General features: G+C 37.7%; 2 protein-coding genes across 2 annotated transcripts; both read right to left on the bottom strand.

Moving 5' to 3' along the window:
• Positions 1–5,416: 5,416 nt before the first annotated feature.
• On the bottom strand, positions 5,417–6,385 carry LOC133860214 (uncharacterized). The gene is made up of 3 exons (XM_062295859.1): positions 6,335–6,385; positions 6,013–6,244; positions 5,417–5,916 (listed from the first exon to the last, which is right to left on the bottom strand). Exons 1-3 carry the CDS (start codon positions 6,383–6,385, stop codon positions 5,417–5,419), a joined length of 783 nt encoding a protein of 260 aa, XP_062151843.1.
• A 10,866-nt stretch (positions 6,386–17,251) lies between these two features.
• On the bottom strand, positions 17,252–20,277 carry LOC133861179 (xyloglucan endotransglucosylase protein 6). The gene is made up of 4 exons (XM_062296901.1): positions 20,033–20,277; positions 19,708–19,808; positions 19,031–19,224; positions 17,252–17,889 (listed from the first exon to the last, which is right to left on the bottom strand). The coding sequence occupies exons 1-4, from the start codon at positions 20,193–20,195 to the stop codon at positions 17,469–17,471; spliced, it is 879 nt and encodes a 292-aa protein (XP_062152885.1). The 5' UTR covers positions 20,196–20,277; the 3' UTR covers positions 17,252–17,468.
• Positions 20,278–22,469: the final 2,192 nt, after the last annotated feature.

Here is a 22,469-nt window from a genome sequence, read left to right as displayed (position 1 = left end):
AACAAACTCATATGGGGTGGGACTTATGTGGTGGGTCACACCCCATATGAGTGTATTGTGTAAATATCATTACTCTTTAAAAAAAAAAAAAAAAAAAAAAAAAAAAAAAAAAAAAAAAAAAAAAAAAAAAAAAAAACCCTCTTACACACTCAGTCTCTCACATGGGGTGGGGCCCATGTGGTGCGGGTCACATCCCATGTGAGAGGGTGAGTGTGTAATGAATGTTTTTGTAACATTCCACTTAGTTTTATGGTCATTTGTTTTCGTATTAGAAGTCAAATTTACCGCACTCCCAACTCTTTCTCCACCCACTTTTCAAAGGGGAACCAAAAAATGAGTACACAAAAATAACAATAGCTAAGATTCACAAACCAAAATTCACATAAGATGAACTTAAAACGTTCTTCAACTCTGATTTTACAAAAAAAAATTGACATAAGATTTTTTTTTTTTCTTTTTAAAAAAGAAAGCCCTTAAATTAATCAACACCCAAAAGACACTTCTTTCAATTCCACAATGACATGTTTATCACATGTGGAACAAAAAATTACCATACCCTTCTATGCACCTCGAAACGAGCATACAACAATAAACCCTTGATGGTGCGGGAACAAGAGGAGGACCATGGTATGCAGGCGAGGATGATGAAAAGGAGGAGGGTCAGAAGCAACATAAAGAGTAAGGCACCGACAATGAGTGAATCTGTGAATGATTAGGAGATGAGAGAGATGCAGAGTTGAGAGAGAGATGCAAAGATGAGAGTACATCACAGTGAGTAAATCTACGAATGATTAACATGTTTAAGTTTAAACCCTAGAGTAAAATGATATCGTTTTGTATATATATATATATATATTACTTTTGTGTGTGTGTGTATATATATATACCACTAACCACTACATGTCTATCCTTAAAATTGCTAACTGCCTTGCCATAAGCAGTTAGCAGTTTAGGACGATTAGTAGTTTAGGGCGTTTATTCATCCCTACTCCCATCAATCTTTTTTTAAAAATCAACTATTAAATATGTAGGATCCACATGAGTGAACATGTGAGTCCAATAGATTTAATGGTTGATTTAAAAAAAATAAAAATAAAAGAGAGATGAGTGAGAATACAAAATAGCTAGTCCCAATAAATCAAGAGAATTGTTACACATTCATCTCTTGCTCATCTCTTTTGCAAATCTATGGACAGATTCAATGATAAATTTGTCTATATCTTGTACGAAAATAAACAACGATGAAAACTAAACATTTATCGTAATCAAATATGGATGAACTCGTGTATATGAGCTTTTCTTTTTCTTTTAAGAATTTGAGTTATTATTGACTTCCTAGTAGAATTAAAACATGGTATCAAGGTATGTAACTTTGAGCCTTGGCTTTTCTAGCCGTTGATGGGCTTTTATCTGCCTTTTAACAATGTTGGATTTATTTATTTATTTTAGTGTTGGATTTGTTATAGAAGTAAAATTGCTAAACACAACTATTTGGGTTGGTGATTTACAACATAAAGAAAAATAATAATAATAAAGTCTCATGAGACTTGATTTAATTTCTCAAAGAAGAAAAAACTTTCAAATTATAAATCAAATGTTGCTATTGTTAAATCCTAAATTATTCCAAAATTTTAAATTAATAAAAAATGATAAATTTAATTTGATATTTTAACTGCTATCAATATCACTAAAGTTTAGAATAAGGAATGAGAGCAAATAATCTTATATTATATTACTCAAAACCTAATGGATCTTTAATAAGGAAAAAGGCCTTGTTTGAAAACACCCTTCCCCCTCCCCCCAAATTTTCCCCCCATCCCCGGGCCCACACTCAGCAGACCAAAGGACAAGGCAAATGACATTTTTTTGCCCCTGCATCGTTCATCCAGCTTTTCTTTTTGACTTGTCCAATCCAACGCTACAATTTACAGGTGTGTCTAAAAGACCAAAAAGCCCTCCATCTCCATCGCATCCCCATACCAGCAATCCGGATGGGCTTCTGTTATGCACAGGGAAGACAGTTCTGCCCATAACAGCTTCGTCTTTCTCCAGATTTTTCACCCACCTTCTTCGTCTTTCTCCAGATTTTTCACCCACCTTCATCTTTCCTCTTCCATTTTCATCTTCTAGTTTGAAAGTGAACCTGTGCAACGGCCGTACTCCTTCCAAAAAAAATGACCTTTGTCCTCCGACACCGAATGGTTCCTTCTCCCCTACCCACTTTTCAATCTGATGGAAGTGGTGGTCGAGAAAGCGGCAATAGAAACCTTTGAAGAAAAGTGATTCACGCAGCCCGCAGGTATATTTTTATTTTCCCCCACTTTTTCCTCTTCCACCGAAACCCTCTTCCCCCCCCCCCCCCTCTCAAGTTTGGCCGCGGCCACCGGCAACCACTGACGCCACCGACGGCCAACCGAACCCAGCAACGCCACCACCGAAAGGCGAGAGCGTCGCCCACCATCTACAATTGGCACGACCGAACGAAATTCGACAACCCTGACGAATGCCTGGCACCACCGAACGCTACCACCGGCTACAAAGGTAACTTTTCTCTCTTTTTTCCTTTTGATTTCTTCTGGTAGTGTGACCCACAGATTTGGCTTTTTCTTATTTTAAAAAAAACATCTTATTTCTAAAAATGGTTTTCAGATTTGGATTTTTGTTGGTGAATCAGAATGGGTATGATTTTTTTTTTTGGGTTGGCTGTCTTTGTTGTTCTTGGCCGAATCAGAGTGGGTTTTCGGGTGATGGCCGTTTAGGTGCGAGTTCTTTGTAAGACTTAGATATTGATTCACGGTTGGGAGAAAGGCTCATATGGTTGTGATCTTGAAGTCTAGTTTTGGTTAAATCCCTATCTTTTTGGCCGAATAATAGTGATTTTTGGAGTTTGATTATTTTTCCCCTATTTTGGTGATTGAAGGATTTTTAGGTGGAGAAACTGAATGGGTCTTGAAATTTTTTGAAAGGTTTTCTTTAAACCGAATAGGTGTGAATTTCTGGGTTTGTTGGAGATAAAACCGGTTAGGTGTTTTTGATTTTTCCCTAGTGATAGCCAATTGTTTTTTTTTTTGTGAGAATTTGTTGAGAGAATTTGTGTTCTAAACTGTTTAGAATGTTGATTGCATTGAAGTCTTGTCTATGGGAAATTTTCTGTTTGGGTTTTAGTGTTGGAAATTGTTGATTCATTTGGTTAATTCCTGGGTATTGATGGTTTAGTTATTACTGTGGCCGTGTTGTTTGAGCTTCTGAGATTTTGAAATCTTATGAGCTTATGGGTTTCAATTGGTGAGTGTTGTTGGGTACTGTCGATGAGTTCCAAATTAAGGGGTGACTTTTCTCTCGTTTTTCTTTTTGATTTCTTCTGGTAGTGTTACCCACAGATTTGGCTTTTCCTTATTGTTTTCGATTGACAATTTACTGCCGGTGGAAGATACATATTTGTCTTTGAGAATTGTTAATGTTATATACAATTTAGGGATAGTAAATGTCTACGGCCAGTGACGTGTCCAGTGGTTCGCCACTATGTCATTGTGGAGTTCCAGCACAGCTGAGGCACTCTAGGACGTCGAAAAACCCGGGTAGAAAGTGGTACGCATGTATACATTACAAGGTAATTTCCTATAAGATTGTAGTATATTATTCATCGTAAATGTTGTAGGACCTTTTTACTTATTATGCTTGCATGCAGAAAATCGGTGATTGTGATTATTTTGCGTGGTCTGATAATATGTCCGCTACCGAGAAGATCTTGATGGAACGTGTTGACGAACTGGAGAAGAGAATGAATGCTTTTAATAACGGAGCTGATGACCTTGTTGAAGCAAAATGTAAGGCCCATTACGACGCCATTCGGCGGGAGTTAGGGTTTGGTCGAAAAAGCATTACTTCTTTCTAGGCTACGGCATGACTACTCATTTTGTTGTTAGTCTTCTATTGTATTGGTTATAGTGGTTCCAGAGGTCGCTCATCCTTGATGTTAGAATGAGCTAATGGGAACAGATTATTCGTACCGTGTACTTAGGACTTGTGTGGCATGCGGTGGTTACAGTTATGTGCCTGTTTACATTAGATGTAAATATTGGACCTTGTTTCACAATGACTGTGATTAAAATCATTAAAATTGCAAAATGTTTAGGTCTAGAGATCAATGAATACTTGGTATAATACATCTTGGTATACTTGAAATCTGTTGGAAGGTTCTGACACATTGTGCTTCAATTAGAGAAATGATTCCTCTTGATACAACTTGGAAACGAGATTAGCCTTGATGGATTTTTCTTTGTTTCCATTCAAGATTCCAGAGCTGATCTTCAATCTTGAGAATCTCAGAAGAAACAGAAGCTGATCTTTCTGTTTCTTCTTCTTTTGCTTCTCTGTTTTTGCTTTGAAATATGTGAGATGATCTGGAGCTGTGTGATAGGCAATTGGGGTTTTCTGTATTCTTTTTCATCTTATTTATATCACTATATGGGCTTGTTTGCATTGAGTCAAAGTTCCAAGCTTTGTTTTTGGTTCATTTTAAACTTGTTGCAACTTTATTGTGAAAATTGGTTCAGAACAGCATTGAAATTTTTCAGAATTTAAACATGGTTCTTGAGTTGATTCATTTTTTTTTTTCCTTTCAGTTTATTATGTCATTTCCGATTTATGATCTTCAGCTCCCCAACTGATAGACTTTTGGTTACATTGATTATTTCTTCCATCACCAATCTGAGGTGATCGTTAAACCATGATAATCGGTGGATTTTCATCATTATTTTGCTAGGTTACTTGTCTATTCTATATGGTCTTGTGGACCCATCTGCCAACCGTTGTTGAAGCCTATCAGAATCCATATATTTCTACTTTGAGATTAGGAAAGCACAAGGCTAAAACGGTGAAAATTCCATCTGTTTATGTGAGTCCGAAGAACCATCTTCATCAGTTCCTAACTTCCAACGGGGTCAAAAGAAGCACTTGCAGAATATAAGAATTGATATTGGTTTTAACATTTCATAATCATCAACTTCTATAAATCATTGACTGCCAGTGTCAGTTTTCATCTGTTTTTCACAAAGGGTTCGTCTTGTAACTGTTAATGTATGCTTGATGTACAGTGTTGGTCCACCAACGACCAGTTAATTACCAACGGCACCTAATGATAAGTATAACATATAAAATATCAAAAAAGTAATGAATGATAGAATTCAAAGATTATAATTGATGAAAAAAAAAAAGATAAGAGAAAAATATAAATTAAACTAAAAATATAAATTAAACTTCCTTGAAAGAGCTGAATATAGTCCCAGCAATGTAGCTAATTTTAGATCCACTTTTTTGACCGGTTCAACAACAAATTTTAAACAAAGCTCACTACAAAAAACAAAGAGTAGTAGCTCACATCATTCAATACAACCCTCTAAAAATTAGCTACGGTTTACTCGCCATGAACCGCGCGCCACATATCATAACACATTGAATTCCGATACATCCCCATGAACCTTGTGCCTGCCTCAGATTGATCAGGTCGTTGTCCAGGTGATACGTACGATACACCTGGCATAAGAGCCCGTTGCGATACATCGATCCAAGATTCACCGTACATCTCCTGCAGAGCGGAACTAAATAATGGATCAATGTCTGCACAATCCTTGCGAATGAAGTTATGGACAGTGCAACATGCAATCACCATTAAACGTTGTGCTGGGATTTCGTATGGTGGCATATTTTCTAAAATCTTAAATCGATTCTTCCAGATCCCAAAAGTTCGTTCCACCACCGATCGTAGTGAAGAGTGTCTATGGTTAAACAACTCTTCCTTCCTCCGATGTTGGGCTCCACCGCCACGAAAGTTTTGTAGGTGGTATCGTTCGTTGCGGTACGGGGGCAAGAACCCCTTAGAGCAAGCATATCCAGAATCCACCAAATAATAAAATCCTACACAGTTAAATGTATATAACTGAGTATTCCATTCTATAAAGAATACATTAGAATTGAATTTGGACAAACAACTAAAGATTGATTTCATAGTACCTTCGGCCGGTGTTGGGAAGCGCTTCACGGGATCGTTGATAGTGGATGTGAAAATTCGTGAATCGTGCGCACTGCCCTCCCACCCACTACAAACGAACGTGAAGCAAAGGTCAAAGTCTGTCACGCACATAACATTCTGTGTCGGGGTTTTTTTGCGACCGATAAATGGCACCACGTTGTGCTTGGTTACGCAGGCCATTATATGTGTGCCATCAATGGCACCTATGCAATCCTGAAATTAAATAAAACTATATAGATGAGAAATAGCAATTGCAGCAAATAAAATGTAATACTTATCAAGAGTATTAAGAAGGTTGCGCACCTTAAACCAGGGGTAGTATCGCCTGTCACGGGCAACGTATGGGTGAGGCATCTCGGTGGCACACGGCTGTATCAACGTATTGCCTAATCTACATAAGGCTTTGCATACTTGACCAACGTATGTGCTTATGGTGTGAGTCGATCTTTGCAGCCTGTCGGCCACACTCCTCTATGAGTGCGCTTGACAAACAACTAAGAGAAATGCTGCTACTTTCTCAGTGATCTTAACATATCGGCTATTCCCTAGATAGCCATTATTTTTTAATGTGCTGCATAGCTTCATGAAGGTACAGGGATACATCCGGAAGCGCTCGTAGCATGTAGTACGGTTGGGGTTCGTCAGGACCCAATAGATCCACATATGACCCGTCAAAGGGGATGTGCGTTGCGGAATACGCACAATTCGAGAAGCTTGTTGCATGTTCAAGTGAAGTTCTTCAATCACCCTAAACAGACTCTCGAAAAGATTCAAGATTTCAGCATAGTCCGGTTCCGTGTTAGTTTCCTCGTCATACTCATTGTAAGGTACCTCAGTGGCACAATATTGGGGGTCGTCAGGGGTATCACCCCAGTTTTCATAGTCTGAGTTAATACCGGACGTTCCACTGCCATCCATGTTGAGTACTATTATATTGAATTATACCACCTGCATCAAAGCTCCAAAAACTGAGTACGATGAACATACTCATCATTACACTGCAAATTCATAATTTAAATATCTTCTACGCAAACATTCATAAGTGAGTGCATAAATAAAAGCATAAATATACGAAGTCCGTGCATAAATAATAACATAAATATACGAAGTCCGTGCATAAAGAAGTCATAAATATACGAAGTCTGGTGCCCTCCCCACATAAACATAGTCAATTATACTAATTATCGCCAGGTAAAACGAAACTCATTAGGTGGGCTCTCTGAACTGCAGGTGACATGCACATGAACAACTTCGCCTCATGAGTCCCCTTCAAGGCGGTAGACGCTCTAAGAATTGCATTTGTAGACAACCCCATCTGACCGGATAGATCGTTAATTTGGGTCATTGCATCAATTAACCAATCTCGAGGACGACCGGTGTCGGGGCAGCCATTCCCCACGGAACTGGCTGTCGAGCTTTTGATCATGGTACTCTGCAACTGGTCCCGAATCTGATAGAAAGTGTTGGTCAGACCTACCATCACCTCCTCACCTTTGGACCCCCGCTTGCTCGACCTTGGTGAGTTGCTTGTCGGGGATGCAACCCTTTTACCTTTGTTTTTGTGAATGCGCGGTGGAGGCCGTTGTGGCTCAGTGAGGTCAATTACTGCTGGTGATACAGTATTGAGGTCGAACACGGCGACATTGTCATCGTTTGGCAAGTCCATTGTCCTGGCATGTCTAAACTGCCCTGTAGCTCGCGTCCCTGTGAAGAGGTCATTCAATTTCGCGTAGTTTGGGGGTCCACCCTTCTTGAATCTGTAATATTTTTTAGGCCCGAATTTCTGCACAACATGGTGACTGAGGTTGTCAAATAATGTTAAGTGCAGTTGTGAAATTGACAAGGTAATATTCAAATTGCAGAAATTGCAAATAATGATAACGTATATATACAAAATCGAAAAATTGTAGATTTCAATATCTCTACTAATGGTAATTATATACTGTCAATTGAGAGAGTTACCGTCTTCAGTTGTTCTCATTGATGTGCATGTAATGACAATGTATTCTTCACATCGTCCCAACCCTCTCCGGTGACTACGCTACCATCAAGGAGTTCGCTGAAATCCTTCCAATCGGTCCTGAATTTTTCTAGCTTCTTGCCAACTTGCTTCTGGGTGTAATGGAACCCTTCCACTTGAATAGTGTTATTAAAATGCTCAGTGATTGTGGCCAAATGCCTCGCATAAGGCGGGAAAATTCCTCTTGGGGTTAGATTTACGAGGGAGTACACTAAAGCTAACTCAGTGTTGGGGGTCCATACCGCTTTGGGGGGCGGCAAATGCACCCCAAAAGAGGACGGGGATGGTGAAGGGTGTTTTCTTGGAGACTTCCGGGGGGTTGATGAAAATGACATCTATTTAAGGACGTGATTAGAACAAATGTAGGAAAATTATAAAAAATATGTTATAGCATGAATATAGGAAACTGCAGTAGAGGCGAGGATAGAAAAAGAGATACATACCTTTCGGTTCGTCTGTCGTGTGCGCAAAAAGTAGGGTTCGTGCTGCAGTGAACATTGACAATATTATGGTACAAAATTGAATCACAATTTTAATTAGCATTGAACAAAGAAAACAACAACAAATCAAGGATTACACTACACTCTAGCACTAAAACTCAAAAATACACCCAGATTGCCAACACTACAACCAAAAACAAACAACAAAACAAGAACTGCCTAAACCAAACAACAATAATACAACCAACAAAAGTACAATACAAAAAATTCCACCAGATGCTCAACAATAGCAATATAGCATCTAAGCCAAAGCTGTCAAAACAGGAACAACTATACAACCCAAACTATCAATGCAAAACATCAAGAGCAATACCCCAATTTTTACAAATTTCTATTTTCGTAGGTATTCATTAGGTCCACCTTAATGGTACATCTTGGTTTTCCGCCTCTCTTATGATAGTTCTTAACTACCTCTTGAGCTAAAAGAACATTCTCAGCTATGCAACTATTGGGGATAAAGGGAATTTGATGAGGGCTGATAATCCCATCCAAGCCAACAAGCAATCTATCAGCTAATATTTTGGTGATGCGCTTGTAGATGACATTGCAGCATGATATTGGCCGAAAGGCACTCATAGTAGCTGGATGCAACTTCTTAGGTGCCAAAGTAAGAATGGTTGAATTAACCCCCTTTACCCGTAGCAAAGAAGGATTAAATAGCACAAACAACCTCATTTCCCACAATCGACCAAGCAGCCTTATAAACCCCTCAGAAAACCAATCGGGTCCAGGAGCTTCATTGCAAAAATAGTACTCCTTATTTCATCTTCTGTCACATCCTTCTGCATTGCATTAATAAAATCCTCCGAGAGTTTCTTACTCATCAAACTGAATTATCGCTGCTTTACTATTATCAAAAACCTGGTTCACATTCTTAGAATTTTGAACCTTAACAATCCAATGAAAATAGGAATTGTTTTGGTCACCCAAATTGAGCCATTGGTTTCGGGATTTCTGTTTAAGAAAAGCCTCATAAGACTTGCTTATAGACAAGTACTCATGGTGGCACTCATTCTCCTTCCGGACAGCAGTAGCCTTCCTAAAAGTACTTAGCACCATCCTTTTGAGCTTCGTCCAGCCTCTCCTTAGCTTGCATTACCCTTTGTTTAATACCCCCATAAACCTCCTTATTCTTAATTTTCAAGACTTACTTCACTACCTTCAACTTCTGAACAATGGAGTACCTACAACCCCCATACATCACCCTAGAAAGAAACCTATTCCCAAAACCGCTTCTCCTCAACTTATAGAAGAGAAAGTCGCAATTGACATTGTCATAAGTGGGCTTCACCTGATCTCTTAGTTGGAAAACGAGTTACATTGAACCCCCCCACCCCCTACCCCCCTAAAATGCACCAGGGTAAGTCTCACCAACTTAGTAAACCAGCCAATCCATCACATAAAAATCTTCTCACACCATCGGCATTTGCACCACAAGCACCCGCAAATGCCCAAGCAAATTGATTCTCAACATTGCATAAAAGAAACAGCCAGAACTCACCCACACACTCTTTGATTTTCTCCACCACCGTCCTATGCCACATGAGCAAAATACCACCGGAATCCCCCTCTGGAGTCTAAACAACTCCAATCTACATGACTGCACCCCCATAAACTATGCACAATACTATATATAGGACATAATCCCCTTTTTGGTCTCCTGAAGACAAATGCCTTCTACTCATTTCGTTTTTTTTTTTTTTTTTTCCATTTCTTGATATGTAATAATACTGGGTACATTTTCAGCAACTTGTTCCCACTCATTTCGTTTAGTTAAATGTTTAGGTCATATAAAAGAGAAGTGACCGGGTCATGTTAAGCAAGCCGTATCAAAATTTGCATAATTTTGCATCGTGCAAGTATTGGGTTCTGTTCTAATCTTTTATGGGAAACTGGGAAATTCGGTATTTAATTATTTTAATTATTTGTTGAATCATAAAAAGGATATACGAGACCAATCTCATTATGTTTCTTTTTTAACTTATAAGGCATAGTTATTTGTTAATCTCTGCTAGGTGATTAAGTGGATGCTAAGCAAGGGGCAGGGAACCACAATGGGAACATATGGCCAACTAATAAGAGCTTTAGAGATGGACCATAGAGCAGAAGAAGCACACAAGTTTTGGGAGCGGAAAATTGGGATAGATCTGCATTCAGTTCCATGGCAGTTGTGCAAACGCATGATATCTATATACTATCGAAACAACATGCAAAAGAATCTTGTAAAGGTAAACTTCTTGTGTCTGCTTTAAGTCATTTTCTTTCTGAGAAGTGAGAACAGATAAGAAGCTATCATTTTACTCATATATTTGCATTCATTTCCCTGATTTGGAATCAAATTTTTTTATGTTGATTTTTCTGGAGTGCAGATTTTAGGAGGCTATCTTACAATTCTCTCATAAAATCTCTCTCAAACTTTCTCATTTCTCTCATGAAATCAGTAACAGCTATTCGGTACTGTTACACTAAGCTACCAGTTTCAACCATCAATGACAATTAAAACCAAAAAAACAGACCACAATATTAGGAAACAGACCGAAAAACAGACCACAATATACAATAATCGAGACATAAACGAAGAAGTTGAAATTTACCTTTGCCCGTGATCTGGTTGTTGGACCCGTTGTTGTCTGCGTCTTGGAGGGCCTGGGTCGAGATGCAACACCGGGGAAATTCCTCTTGGGTCGGAGATGTTCGATTTCAGGGGAAAATTCCTTCAAATAGGTTATGACCATCGTCACTTGGTGATTTCTGGAAGATGATAGATTCACTTATAGGAGAGTGATGTGGGGTTGTAGAAATCGAAATTCAACAGTTTGAGCGGGTGGGTGAGCTGATGGGTGAGCCAAAGCTCTGCAGCGTATCGCACGGTTGATTTGGGTTTCGAAAAATAACTGACCAAAGTAAGGCGTTATGACGCTCTGAAATCGAGTAGGTGACAGGCCGGACTACATTGATGGAGCGTTTGCTTCCCACGTGATTTGAATAGACTGAATGCTAGGCTACGGAAGAATCCTTCTGAAGAGATGAAAATTACTGTTAGGGAAGGGATACACATATTTTGCAAAGAAATACGAATGAAAATATTGGAAGAGGACAAATGAGACCTTGAAAACTGGAATATGTATGGCCGTTCACAAGTTGATTTTCAAACTGGCTGTCGAAAATGGAAGAGGAAAGATGAAGGTGGGTGAAGGAAAAGGAGAAAGACGAACCATGGTGATGCGATGGAGATGGAGGGCAATTTTGGGGGAGGGCAATACAGTCTTTTATCCAAAGCTGTCATTTGCAGCTTTGGATTTGTTTAAGCCACGTGAAAGCTGGCTGCACGACACAGGGGCATAAAATGTCCAGGAAAAAATTATGAAACCTGCTGAGTGGGCCCCCCCGGTGGGGAGAAAATTTGGGGGGAGGGGGAACGGGGTTTTCAAACAGAGCCAAAAATGTTGCTATTTTTAAACCTCAATTCCCAAAAACCCAATACAAAGTTGCTTTCAGGAGATCATATTCGGGGACCAGTGATTGGATTGATAGTTAGTGTCCAATGGGCTTATTTTATTTTTTATTTTTTAATTGATTTAGTGAAAATATTACATCGGGATCCTTACCATTCCTGATCCAAAATGAAGAAGAAGTGGTTGATCTTATAAAAGAAAAATGGGTGGGCTCCCTAATAATAGACCATTACAAAAAAAAAAAAAAAAAAAAAAAAAAAAAAAAAAAAAAAAACTGGACGATTTAAATGCAGAAAAACTGTTTGAAATGAATTTAAGACGGTTCTTTCTGGACGGTTTAAAACCGTCTAGTTTATAATGTTGCTAAATGAATTTCTGGACGGTTTGGGCAAAACCGTCCAGAATTCCAGACGATTTGGCCTAAACCGTCTAGACTTATTTTTTTTTTTTTTCCTGTTTCGATTATTTTTTTATATTAATTAGTTTTTTGATATTAAAACTAATTAATACGGCCTGATACCTTTTAAAAAAAAATTGTATGAACGATTCATACACAGGTCAGCGACAGAGAAGGAGAGAGGAAGAGAGATCTGGACGGCGACAAAGAAAGAGAGATCTGTCACCCACGCACACCGGCTGGCGACAGAGGAAGAGAGAACCAGCCAGATCTCTCTTTGTATCTGGCCAGAGAGAGATACCGAGCGTGGGTTTCGGCCGGAAACCCAGACGACTTCGCCAAATCCGGCTGGAAACCTAGACGACCTCGCCAATTCCGGCCAGAAACCCATGCACACCAGCGTGGGTTTGACAGATCCGACACTCCATCTTCGACACTCTCTCCTGTCATCCCGATCCCGCCGTTTCGTCGAGATCCTGTCGCTCGTGTGAATCAACAAACCCAAAAAGGAAAGACCCTTTTGATCCAAAACAAATACAAAAATCAATGAATAGCATGTTGCTTCACTAAAAACCCTTAGGGCTGTCGTTCGGCCGGCTGGGGTTCACATTTACGATGTGGGGTTTAGAGGGGCTGTACACCTTCTTTGCTTGGGGAATATGCGATGTGGGGTTCAGATCCGCGTCATTTTCTTTAGACGCGTTTAAGCCGTCAATAGTGTTTTAATCTACGGCTGAGGGTGTTGATCCGCGTCATTTGACTACTTATGAATTTTCCGGACAGTTTGGGCAAAACCGTCTTGAAAAAAATCGTCCATAATTGTCCTTTTTTTTGTAGTGGACTCAAAACAAACCAAAACAATGCTAAAATATATAACAAAAAAAAGTAGGAAATGGAACAAATAAATGATTGGCCCTTTTCAAGGAGCTACACAAGGCAGTTTCATAAGCCAAAGAGGTACAGAATAAAACAAGACTATCTATATCCACTATTAGAATCAACAACAATCACCCAAAGGAGGCTGAAGTGGTAAAAGCATTGTTAAAGTCCGAATTTGAAACTACAGAAAAGAAAAGAAACAACACAAATTTAAATACAAGAGTCTCTCCTAAAAGGAGACAATAACTCAAGCAACATAAAAATACAGAATCAAATAAACAGTAAAAAAGCCCGAAAATAAGCAAATTCAACGACTGGTAGAGCAGAGGACAGCCAGCTCGACATCGGCGAGTCACGCTCCAGCGCGTGGACGGCGGAAGAAGTATCGGCTGGTGCCATCGGGTAAAGGGGACGCTGGTGAGTGCGGCAAAAAGCATTGTAGGAACATAGATCTAACTTTTAATAAACTAAAACTAAGAACTATAACATAATCAGCCACCAACGCGGGGAGGACGGTAGCGAACCTGAACGGCACGGTGGACGGCACGGTAGAGAAGCCAAAACACTGAAGTTGCAAATTCAGGTGAGATAAGTCGTACAAAACGACAGATAAAACCTCAACAAAGGTGAGGTGGACTAGAAAAACCTCTAGCCAAATAACAACAAAAGTAGTAAAAAACATAAAGGAAAGAAGATAGGAGAGGAGGGAAGAGATGTGGTCCTTCCCTCCTCCCTCATCCAGCTGAAGCAAGAAGAAAACCAAGTGAAGAAACGAAGAGAGAGAACAGAGCTTTTTGTCCAATGGGCTTATTGGTTTCAAAACGTGTAGTTCAAAAAAATAACAATTTCAAAACACAGTTAATAAAATCGTATTGAAGAGTTTTGTAAAATCGCAATCGGTCTCTAAAATCGTGCATTTTTTAAAACGCATCCCTTGCCTGCTATGTAAAAATGTGGATGTTATCAAGTTTTTAAATTGCCATTTGTTTTCAAACGTATTCCCAAACAAAAACATATATTTTTTGTATAATAAATACATGTTAGAACGGGTCAAACAGTCAAACGAGTCGTATTTGGATCAAAACAGGTCAAACAAGTCGTGTAGAATTAGTTCAAATGAGTTAAACATATCACTTTTTGGTCTTAACAGGTTACAAATGTGTTGACCCGTTTATTAAGCGAGTGTCCTTGTTGAATAGTTTGACCCGTTTAAGTAAACATGTTGTATTTAACTTTCAAGTGACTTTTAACGAGATGACGGGTCAAGCAGGTCGACCCGAACCCAACCGACCACCGACCCAAATTACCAACCCTAAATTAGTGACTATACTAATGTAAATTTATGGTTGAATAATACTTATTGCCTCATAATAAATGAAAGTTTATACGTGGAATGTACTTCAAAGAAATGAATAATATTTCTAAACTCCCCTCTATGGATTTTTTTATTTTATTTTATTTTTTTTAAAATGTAAGTTCAAATATGAAAATAAAAAATTGGATAAATTATATAGGTAAATATTTTTACTTCTTGAAACTTACACACGCACACACCTCTCTCTCTCTCTCTCTCTCTCTCTCTCTCTCTCTCTCTCTCTCTCTCTCTCTCTCTCTCTCTATATATATATATATATATATATATATATATATATATATATATATATATATATATATAGGATCCCAAAGAAGAAAAATACATAATTTATGTGGGAAAGACCCTTAAAAGGTGGTTTGTAGCCGACCTTGGTTATTACAATTTAGAGGAAAGTTTCTATACTCTCCACTTTAATAATTAAAAAGGGTGTATGACTCTTTTTTTATTTGATTCAACAATTAGCTGTCCCCCACCTTCCTGTGCCCCAATATAAATCATTTGGGGCATAAAAACTCGCATTTCATATCATTATTATTATTTATTTTTTAGTATCATTATCATTTATCTTTTATTTGGATGTTGATGCCTCACTTGTTTTTGGATTTATTCTCCCATAGGCCATAGGTGCTTCAGTGATGAAAAGAAATTGGTGGTTCTTAGTCTGTCTTGATGTGTTTTATGTTGTCTTTCAAATTGAAGAGATGTTTCCCTCTTCCTAAGGAATGCCTCCACAGTTTTACTTGCTTGCTCTTTATTAGTAATGCCTCTGAGTCATTTGATGCTCAAAAGATGACTCCTATCAACTTTATTGCCATCCATCATTTTCGATGGGCCAGATCCATCCCCTGGAGTCGATAACCATCACCTCCTTTCAAACCTCCTCATGTCCTCTCTCTCTCTCTCTCTATTTGTGCTTTGAATTGTTGTCATCAAAAAGTAATGGCCACACCAAGCATGGGGTGGTAATGTGTGTTTTATGTGTCGGGTTAGGTCGTGTCGAGAATTAAATAGGTTAAATTCATCAATTTTAACTCGTTGATTTTGTGTCAGATTTGCGGGTCGTTACAAAAATTGACAGTCTTAAATGTCGTGTGCCGAGTTTGAGTTCTATCAAAGCATCTATATATATATAATGAAACTATATAGATGAATTTTAACCCGATCATTTAATTAAACGAATCAGACTCTTAAACTCTATCCTACTAATTTTGTATTTGAGTTCGTAAATGATTAAAAATAATTATGGGCACTACGCCAAGCGAAGGAAAACTCAACCCAAAGGTCCACCTTATCAAATAATGTTGTGTTAATTAACTCAACCACGCTAGTCAATAATGCCAAGTAACTGTTGCACGAGTTCCACATGTTTGTTGACAGCTATTGCAATGTCTAGAATAATTTAGAAGAAACCAATGTAGCATTTTAGCAAACTGCCAATGAACTTTCCCCACTAGGACCACTTCTCTTCTTTCTCGGAAATCGACAGGGAATAAGACTTGGGCATCCAAAATATATTACAAAAATCCAAAATAGAAACCTTGCAACATGTTCATATATTCGTGTTCATGTTTCATATCTTGTGATTGAAAGATTTGGTTTTGGAATTTGAGCACCTTAAAATATGATTTTATCATGATTTATGGAGGAGTTATATAGACATTGGGATGCATGGGAAGCCTGGCCTCCACTGAAAATGTTAACTTATACTAAACTAAGACCATAATCATACATAGGAGTTTTTAACTTGTTCATTTGGGATCCCCCACAGAGAATATATCCAAGAGTATAAAATGCTATGGGGGAATTCTCTATGTTGAAGTGTTGCCTATGATGGAAGTTCACCTAACTTAAAGATAAGCGAGAATCTACACTCATGAGATCTCCTGCAATTAGCTACCCTTGAAAAAGGGTTTTGATGCCCTCTCTTATGCCGGGGTCGGGCAAGCTATAATTCATTGCTTATGCCTTTAGCATTAGAATCCCAATTTCATAGGTTGTTACTGGCTTCAAGACTATTCTCGATAATTTTGATGGGATTGGAATCCACTGCATTTAGAAGGTAGGAAAGTTCAAATAACCCAAAAGAGAAAATTTGTGAAATTCACCTGCTCTGGTAGGATAAACCTACACCATAGGCTACCCGGAGCAAGTGGACCCTAGCCTTCTTTCCATGGAAGGCCCGAATTTTACAATAGGGAATTCTCATCCGTTTTGCTGAGCTTATATTATTGGAGGACAGCAGATTGAGAGCCCACAGAAAAGAACAAATAAGGTCGATGATCATGTCTTAGTCTTAGTCGATGCCGATGGTGGGCATGATGGTTCCAAACCTTGAGACTATTTTCCTTGGAATTTAACTGCACACAGACAAGGTGTGTGTGTGTACCCTGTTGTTTATCATTTTTTTTATGACAGAAATTACCTAAAAAAAATGGTTCTTCCCTATCTTCAACACCCGAATGTTCTTTTGTTGCCATTCTCCGCCAATAATCAGCAATGGTTCTCCTCCTCACATCCTGGTCCCCCATTGGCAACCCGTGAGTAAGTTATTAGGTTTGGTTATGGGTCCAATAGGAATTTCAAAATCACAAATATAAGGTTTAAAACTATCAAACATCATATCATAGAACTTGAAACTGAAATTAACCCAAAATATGAAACAAACATGGAGCACATGTTTTTATGACACTTATGATTTCATCTCCCCCGCTCCCCCCTTCCCTTTTTTACAACGTTCCCACAAACAACATGTGATTTTTACAATCTTCCCCATGATCCCATCTCTCCCTTTGATTGCCACCCACATGTACACTAGTGGCGGTGGTGCACACATTCCACAGGCGTGACCGGAAACCTAGCAGTGTCAGTGCAGTAGTCATAGACCATGTGATGAGCTTTAACCCACCAAAGCTGGTGGCTTTGGTGCACGCTGAGCTCGGACAACGTCGGCTCGTCCCACCAATACTTCTTCTCCTCGCTGCTGCTACACTTCTTGGCAATGTCGGCAGTGGCCACCGACTTCGGGATCTCACAGGCATCAATTTCAAAGCCCTTGTAGGTGGTGACGAAGGGTGCATGGGTCCAGTCTGTCTTCACTCTCCCGCCCTGCGTGGCCCAGTCGTCGGCATTCCAAATTGAGCTGTACACGCCCATTGCCTGGTCCTTTGGAAATGGCACTCCTCTGTTTTCCAAGTTGGTATGCACTCTTACTGGCGTCTCGTCCACCATAAACCTATAATAAACAAACCCAAATACACAGAAGAAGATGAGCCATTGTTAGGACTTGGAAGAAGAATGCTTGAGCCATAACACAGAAACATGTTGTGTACGGCATTGGCTACACGCCAAGGCCAACGACAAAAGCAGAACAGGATTGGCATCTGTCCGTATCTCTAGAATTCAGGTATATGTGGGCACTAGGGGGGACACATTTCGGCAAGATTCCACCCCTTTTTCTGAGGGTAGGTATGTTTTTTATATGCAACTTGTACCTAGCGAGAGAGAACTCCGATTAACACAAAGCATCCTTCGCCTTGTGCAGAGCTTTTCAAACCCATTTGAAATCACAACAAACCAACAAGGTTCACACCAATAATAGTAGACGTACAATCTTTCTGAATAATATTCCAACACACACACATATATCATTTCGTTTACAACTTTAACAATTTTTTTGAAAATCAATCATGACCCCCCCATGTAAAAAAAGATATCAATTAATTAGTTTGAAAAAAAAAATTGTTAGAATTATACAAAAATTGTATTAAAAAAAAAAAAAACTATACATCCAGGTAGTCAAAATAATTAAAAATTTGCTAAACACTCTACTCAATAATGCATAAATTATATTAATAAAAAAAAAACAATGGGATTTCATCTTTTGATCAGTAATTTTATAAGTCACGTCAACTTTAAAAATTAAGATAAAATAAAAAACTCTATAGTATTACTCTATTTAAAGGGTGAAAGTAAATAAAAAAGTTACAATTATAAATAAATCTTACATCTATTTTTCAAATCAACCACGTGGATCTTTTATAAATCAAATGATTAATTTCAAAAAGGGATGTATGTATATGAGATGTAAAAAAAATATATGTATAGCATGTTTCATAGCTAAAATGTTGAGCCGGATTAAACATTTTGAAAAAACAAATAGCTAAAATAAGATAAAGTCTTCTTCAATAAAATTTTAACTACACATTTAATAACTAACAGAATAATTTAAGCCACTTCAAACACGACATGCCGTAATGTCATAAGGAGGTAAAAATGAATGTGAAAAGTATTTTTAGTCGACAGATATACACATGCATATGCATACAAATTATTGTCATACGTATGTCGTGTAGAGGAAAAGCTAGGGTGCTTACACAACTTGGCGCTGGTTCCAGAAGAGGGAGTAGGAGTGGAAGTCCTTGGTAGGGTCGAACCAAAGGTTAAGCCTTTGCTCACGGTTACCTACACCATTAACATACACATTGGTCTGCACTGTGTAAGGTTCACCGGTGGTGTTGCCGAGGAACTCAAAATCAAACTCATTGTGATTTGGACCGTCCGATGACATCTGTAGTAAGAGGAAAAAAGAAAAAGTTAGATGGGCCCCCGCAAAGTATCATTATCATTACCCTACACAAAAGAAGAGTAAAGAGGCTTGATTATCATTGTCAGAGTGTCACAGACAGTACGCAGTACAATTATTGTGACAGATAAAGTCAATTAAACAGTGAAAACGTTTGGTGATTCTCTAACGAGAGATGTTAACACTAAAGCCAATAGGAAAATGAAGGTTTGCGTTCTAAAGTGTAGTAACCAGTGGTTTCAACTTTCATGGCTTTTGATGGAGACATTTAGTAGATTTAATGAGATTTGCAGAAAGTCACGAGGGTTTAAGGAGGAGTAGGTAGAAGCTACAACTAGTAGCAGTACTAGCTAGCCTATTGATGGGTCCATATACAGGCAACTTTATAAATTGTCTGCATTTGGGAAAATGTTCAACCCATTGAGTTAAATTAATCACTTAATTAATATTTTATTGATGTTCACTTACGTAGAAAGCAGTAACAGTTCCGGCAGAGTCGCCCTCCACAAGCTTAATCTGAATAGTCACTTTCCCAAACATATATTTGCTCTTTGATTGAAATCCAGCGCCTGTAAATTGCCCACCCACAATTTCATTAGTCTATCTAAGGAAGAAGACAAGCTGAACATGCGATAATAATGGTAAAATCATGATGATAGCACAGGCACAGGAAGCTAGTAGATGACTATAAAATGCAGAAAAGAGAGATTCGATAAATACAACACAAACCCAATAAACCCATTGCAAAAAAGAATGAAAAGTTTGATTCTTTGATCAGGAAAACGATATGTACCGGAATAATTGTCAAGTTTGAGCTTAAGAAGATCTCCTTCATAGCCAAAATGGTCCACAGCCCAGCTGGGCTGAAAGAGCTCATCAAAGTTTTTTGAGCTAACCAAACCCACCACTACAAGACCCACAAAGAAACCCAAGAACACAGACACTGAAACAGCCATTGCAGAGTTTTTGAGTGAGAGAATACAGTGAGGCTTTCCACTCTAAACTGCTGTGTGGTGGAGAGATACAAGAACACTGGCCTTTTATAGCCGATTCTATTGGCTTCTCTCACAAGAGTCACAAGCAGCCTCTTGCTATATCCCACTCACCACGTCCTCACCGATTGTGATGCCACGTGTGATTCAAATTCCAAAAAATTTTAAAAAAATGAAACAAAAATTAAAAAATGTAGCCGTTAGGTTAAAATGCCAGCTTAGCTGGCCAAAGGTGGGCACTGTATGAGTGGCCTTCAGTACGACATGTCTATGCGGTCTGTTCAAAAAGGACGAGTACAGGATCTCAGCTAATTAACAATCGCCACGTGGAGAACGACAGCTGGTTCCACTCAGCTATCCAGTTGTCACTGGCAGCATTGGTTAGAAAGGGCTTCGACAAATCTCCTTCTCATCTTCTCGCGCGTGCATATATTAAACCAGACGCTCTCTTCAGAATGACACTTTATCTAAGCGTTTTTTTTTTTTTTTTTTTTTTTATTATTATTATTATTTTTTATAAACTTTTCTTCCAAATTTCACCAACTTAATTTATAAAGAGAAATGCTTATCGAAGGGTGGATGGATAAACCATACCAAATTAACATAGAAATATGTGAAATGTCAGAATACAAGAAATAAATAAATAAATAATTTAAAAAATTGTATGTCCTCTAACATATAAAAGATATGTCCTAAGGGTTAGCTCAATCGGTTAAAAATCACGTCTTATAAAACAGAGGTCACTAGTTCGAATCATCATCCCCCTCTTACGTGGACATGTCAAAATATATATATATATATATATATATATATATATATATATATATATATATATATATATATATATATATATATATATATATATAAAAGATATATTTTTTTTCATAATTTTTTTTTTACTTTATTAATGTTATTAAAAAAATATGCATTTCTCACGTTCTTAAAACACACTAACAATTTTAGATAATAAATTTGAAAAAATACCTTCACTTCAATTTTTTTAAAAAAAAAAACTTTTTTGTTTGGTAAAAATTTTATTTTTTGTTCTTATTTCTTCTTAAAACAAAAGAAAAAACAAAAAAAAAATTGTTAATTTTACTCCATACACCCCATTTATCATAGCGATTAACCTAAGGTATTTTATGTAATTTCTCATGTTTAACTACTTAGTGCATATAACGCCAATCAATATAAAATTAATTTAAAAGAGTAGTATTACTCAAAATATTAACAAAAAAATATTGAAATAAAAAATATTACTAATAAAAAAAAACAGTTTTTTATTTTTAGAATACATCAAAATATTTTGTCAGAAATAAAAATAAATTAATGAAATTAGTCTTTGGGAATGGGGGGTGGGGCGAGTGTGGACAATGGGACTATGGGAGGGAAGGGTGTAGAGGGAATAGGGGGTGTCCCGGGTGTGGGATCACTTTTGTTTTACTTTGCTGACGACAGTACCAGCTGGAGAGTACAAGCACTCTATTCACTGCCATTTCCTGCGACTTAAAAGTTGGAAACTAATAATTCGAATAAAATTCATTTATTCTACTTTTATTAAAAAAGAAGAAAAAAAAAAAAGGCATTTATTTTTTGGGGCCTAGAGAGCTGTGCCATTCTTTATTGATTTTGGAATAGTGGGATATGTGTAGATATATGTATGGAAATATGGCATGGGCTACTGAATATGTAGTTGATGTTGATGCTGAGAGTGTGGGGCCAATGAGGGGTCCAGGATTTACAAGTGACAGATTTGGGAACCAAAGTTGTGCATGATTAATTTCAAAGATGATGAGAGATTGTCTTTATTAATTTATTTCTAGGTCACTCATAACAGGCTATAGGTTGTCTTTATTTTTAATTTATTAAATGTCACATGTCCAATATTTCTTTTTCTTTTCTTTTTTTTTTTTTTTAATTTAATCCAGGACCTTCTGGTTATTTTTATTATTTTTTAAGGGCCTTTTTGGTTATTGGTTCCTGATTTCAAGTCTAAGATGCATGTTCATGTGAAAAATAAGTAGGTAACTCTGATTGATAATTTTTTTATTTTTTTTTATGAGTAATGCTTTTTCCTATGCATTTTTGGGGGGCCACTCATTGCAAGGCAAAACTTTTTCTACTTTTTTTTTTTTTTTTTTCATTGAGATAAAAAAGTATTACCCAGCATTATTCTTTTTTTTTTTAACTTTTTTTATTCTTATAAAAAAAATGTTATAATGTTATATAAAGGTGAAT

The sequence above is a fragment of the Alnus glutinosa genome, chromosome 2 (genome assembly GCF_958979055.1).
Source record: "Alnus glutinosa chromosome 2, dhAlnGlut1.1, whole genome shotgun sequence".
NCBI lineage: Eukaryota > Viridiplantae > Streptophyta > Magnoliopsida > Fagales > Betulaceae > Alnus > Alnus glutinosa.
Note: the sequence above shows the minus strand (reverse complement) of the source record. Positions and strands in the feature narration are given on the sequence as shown.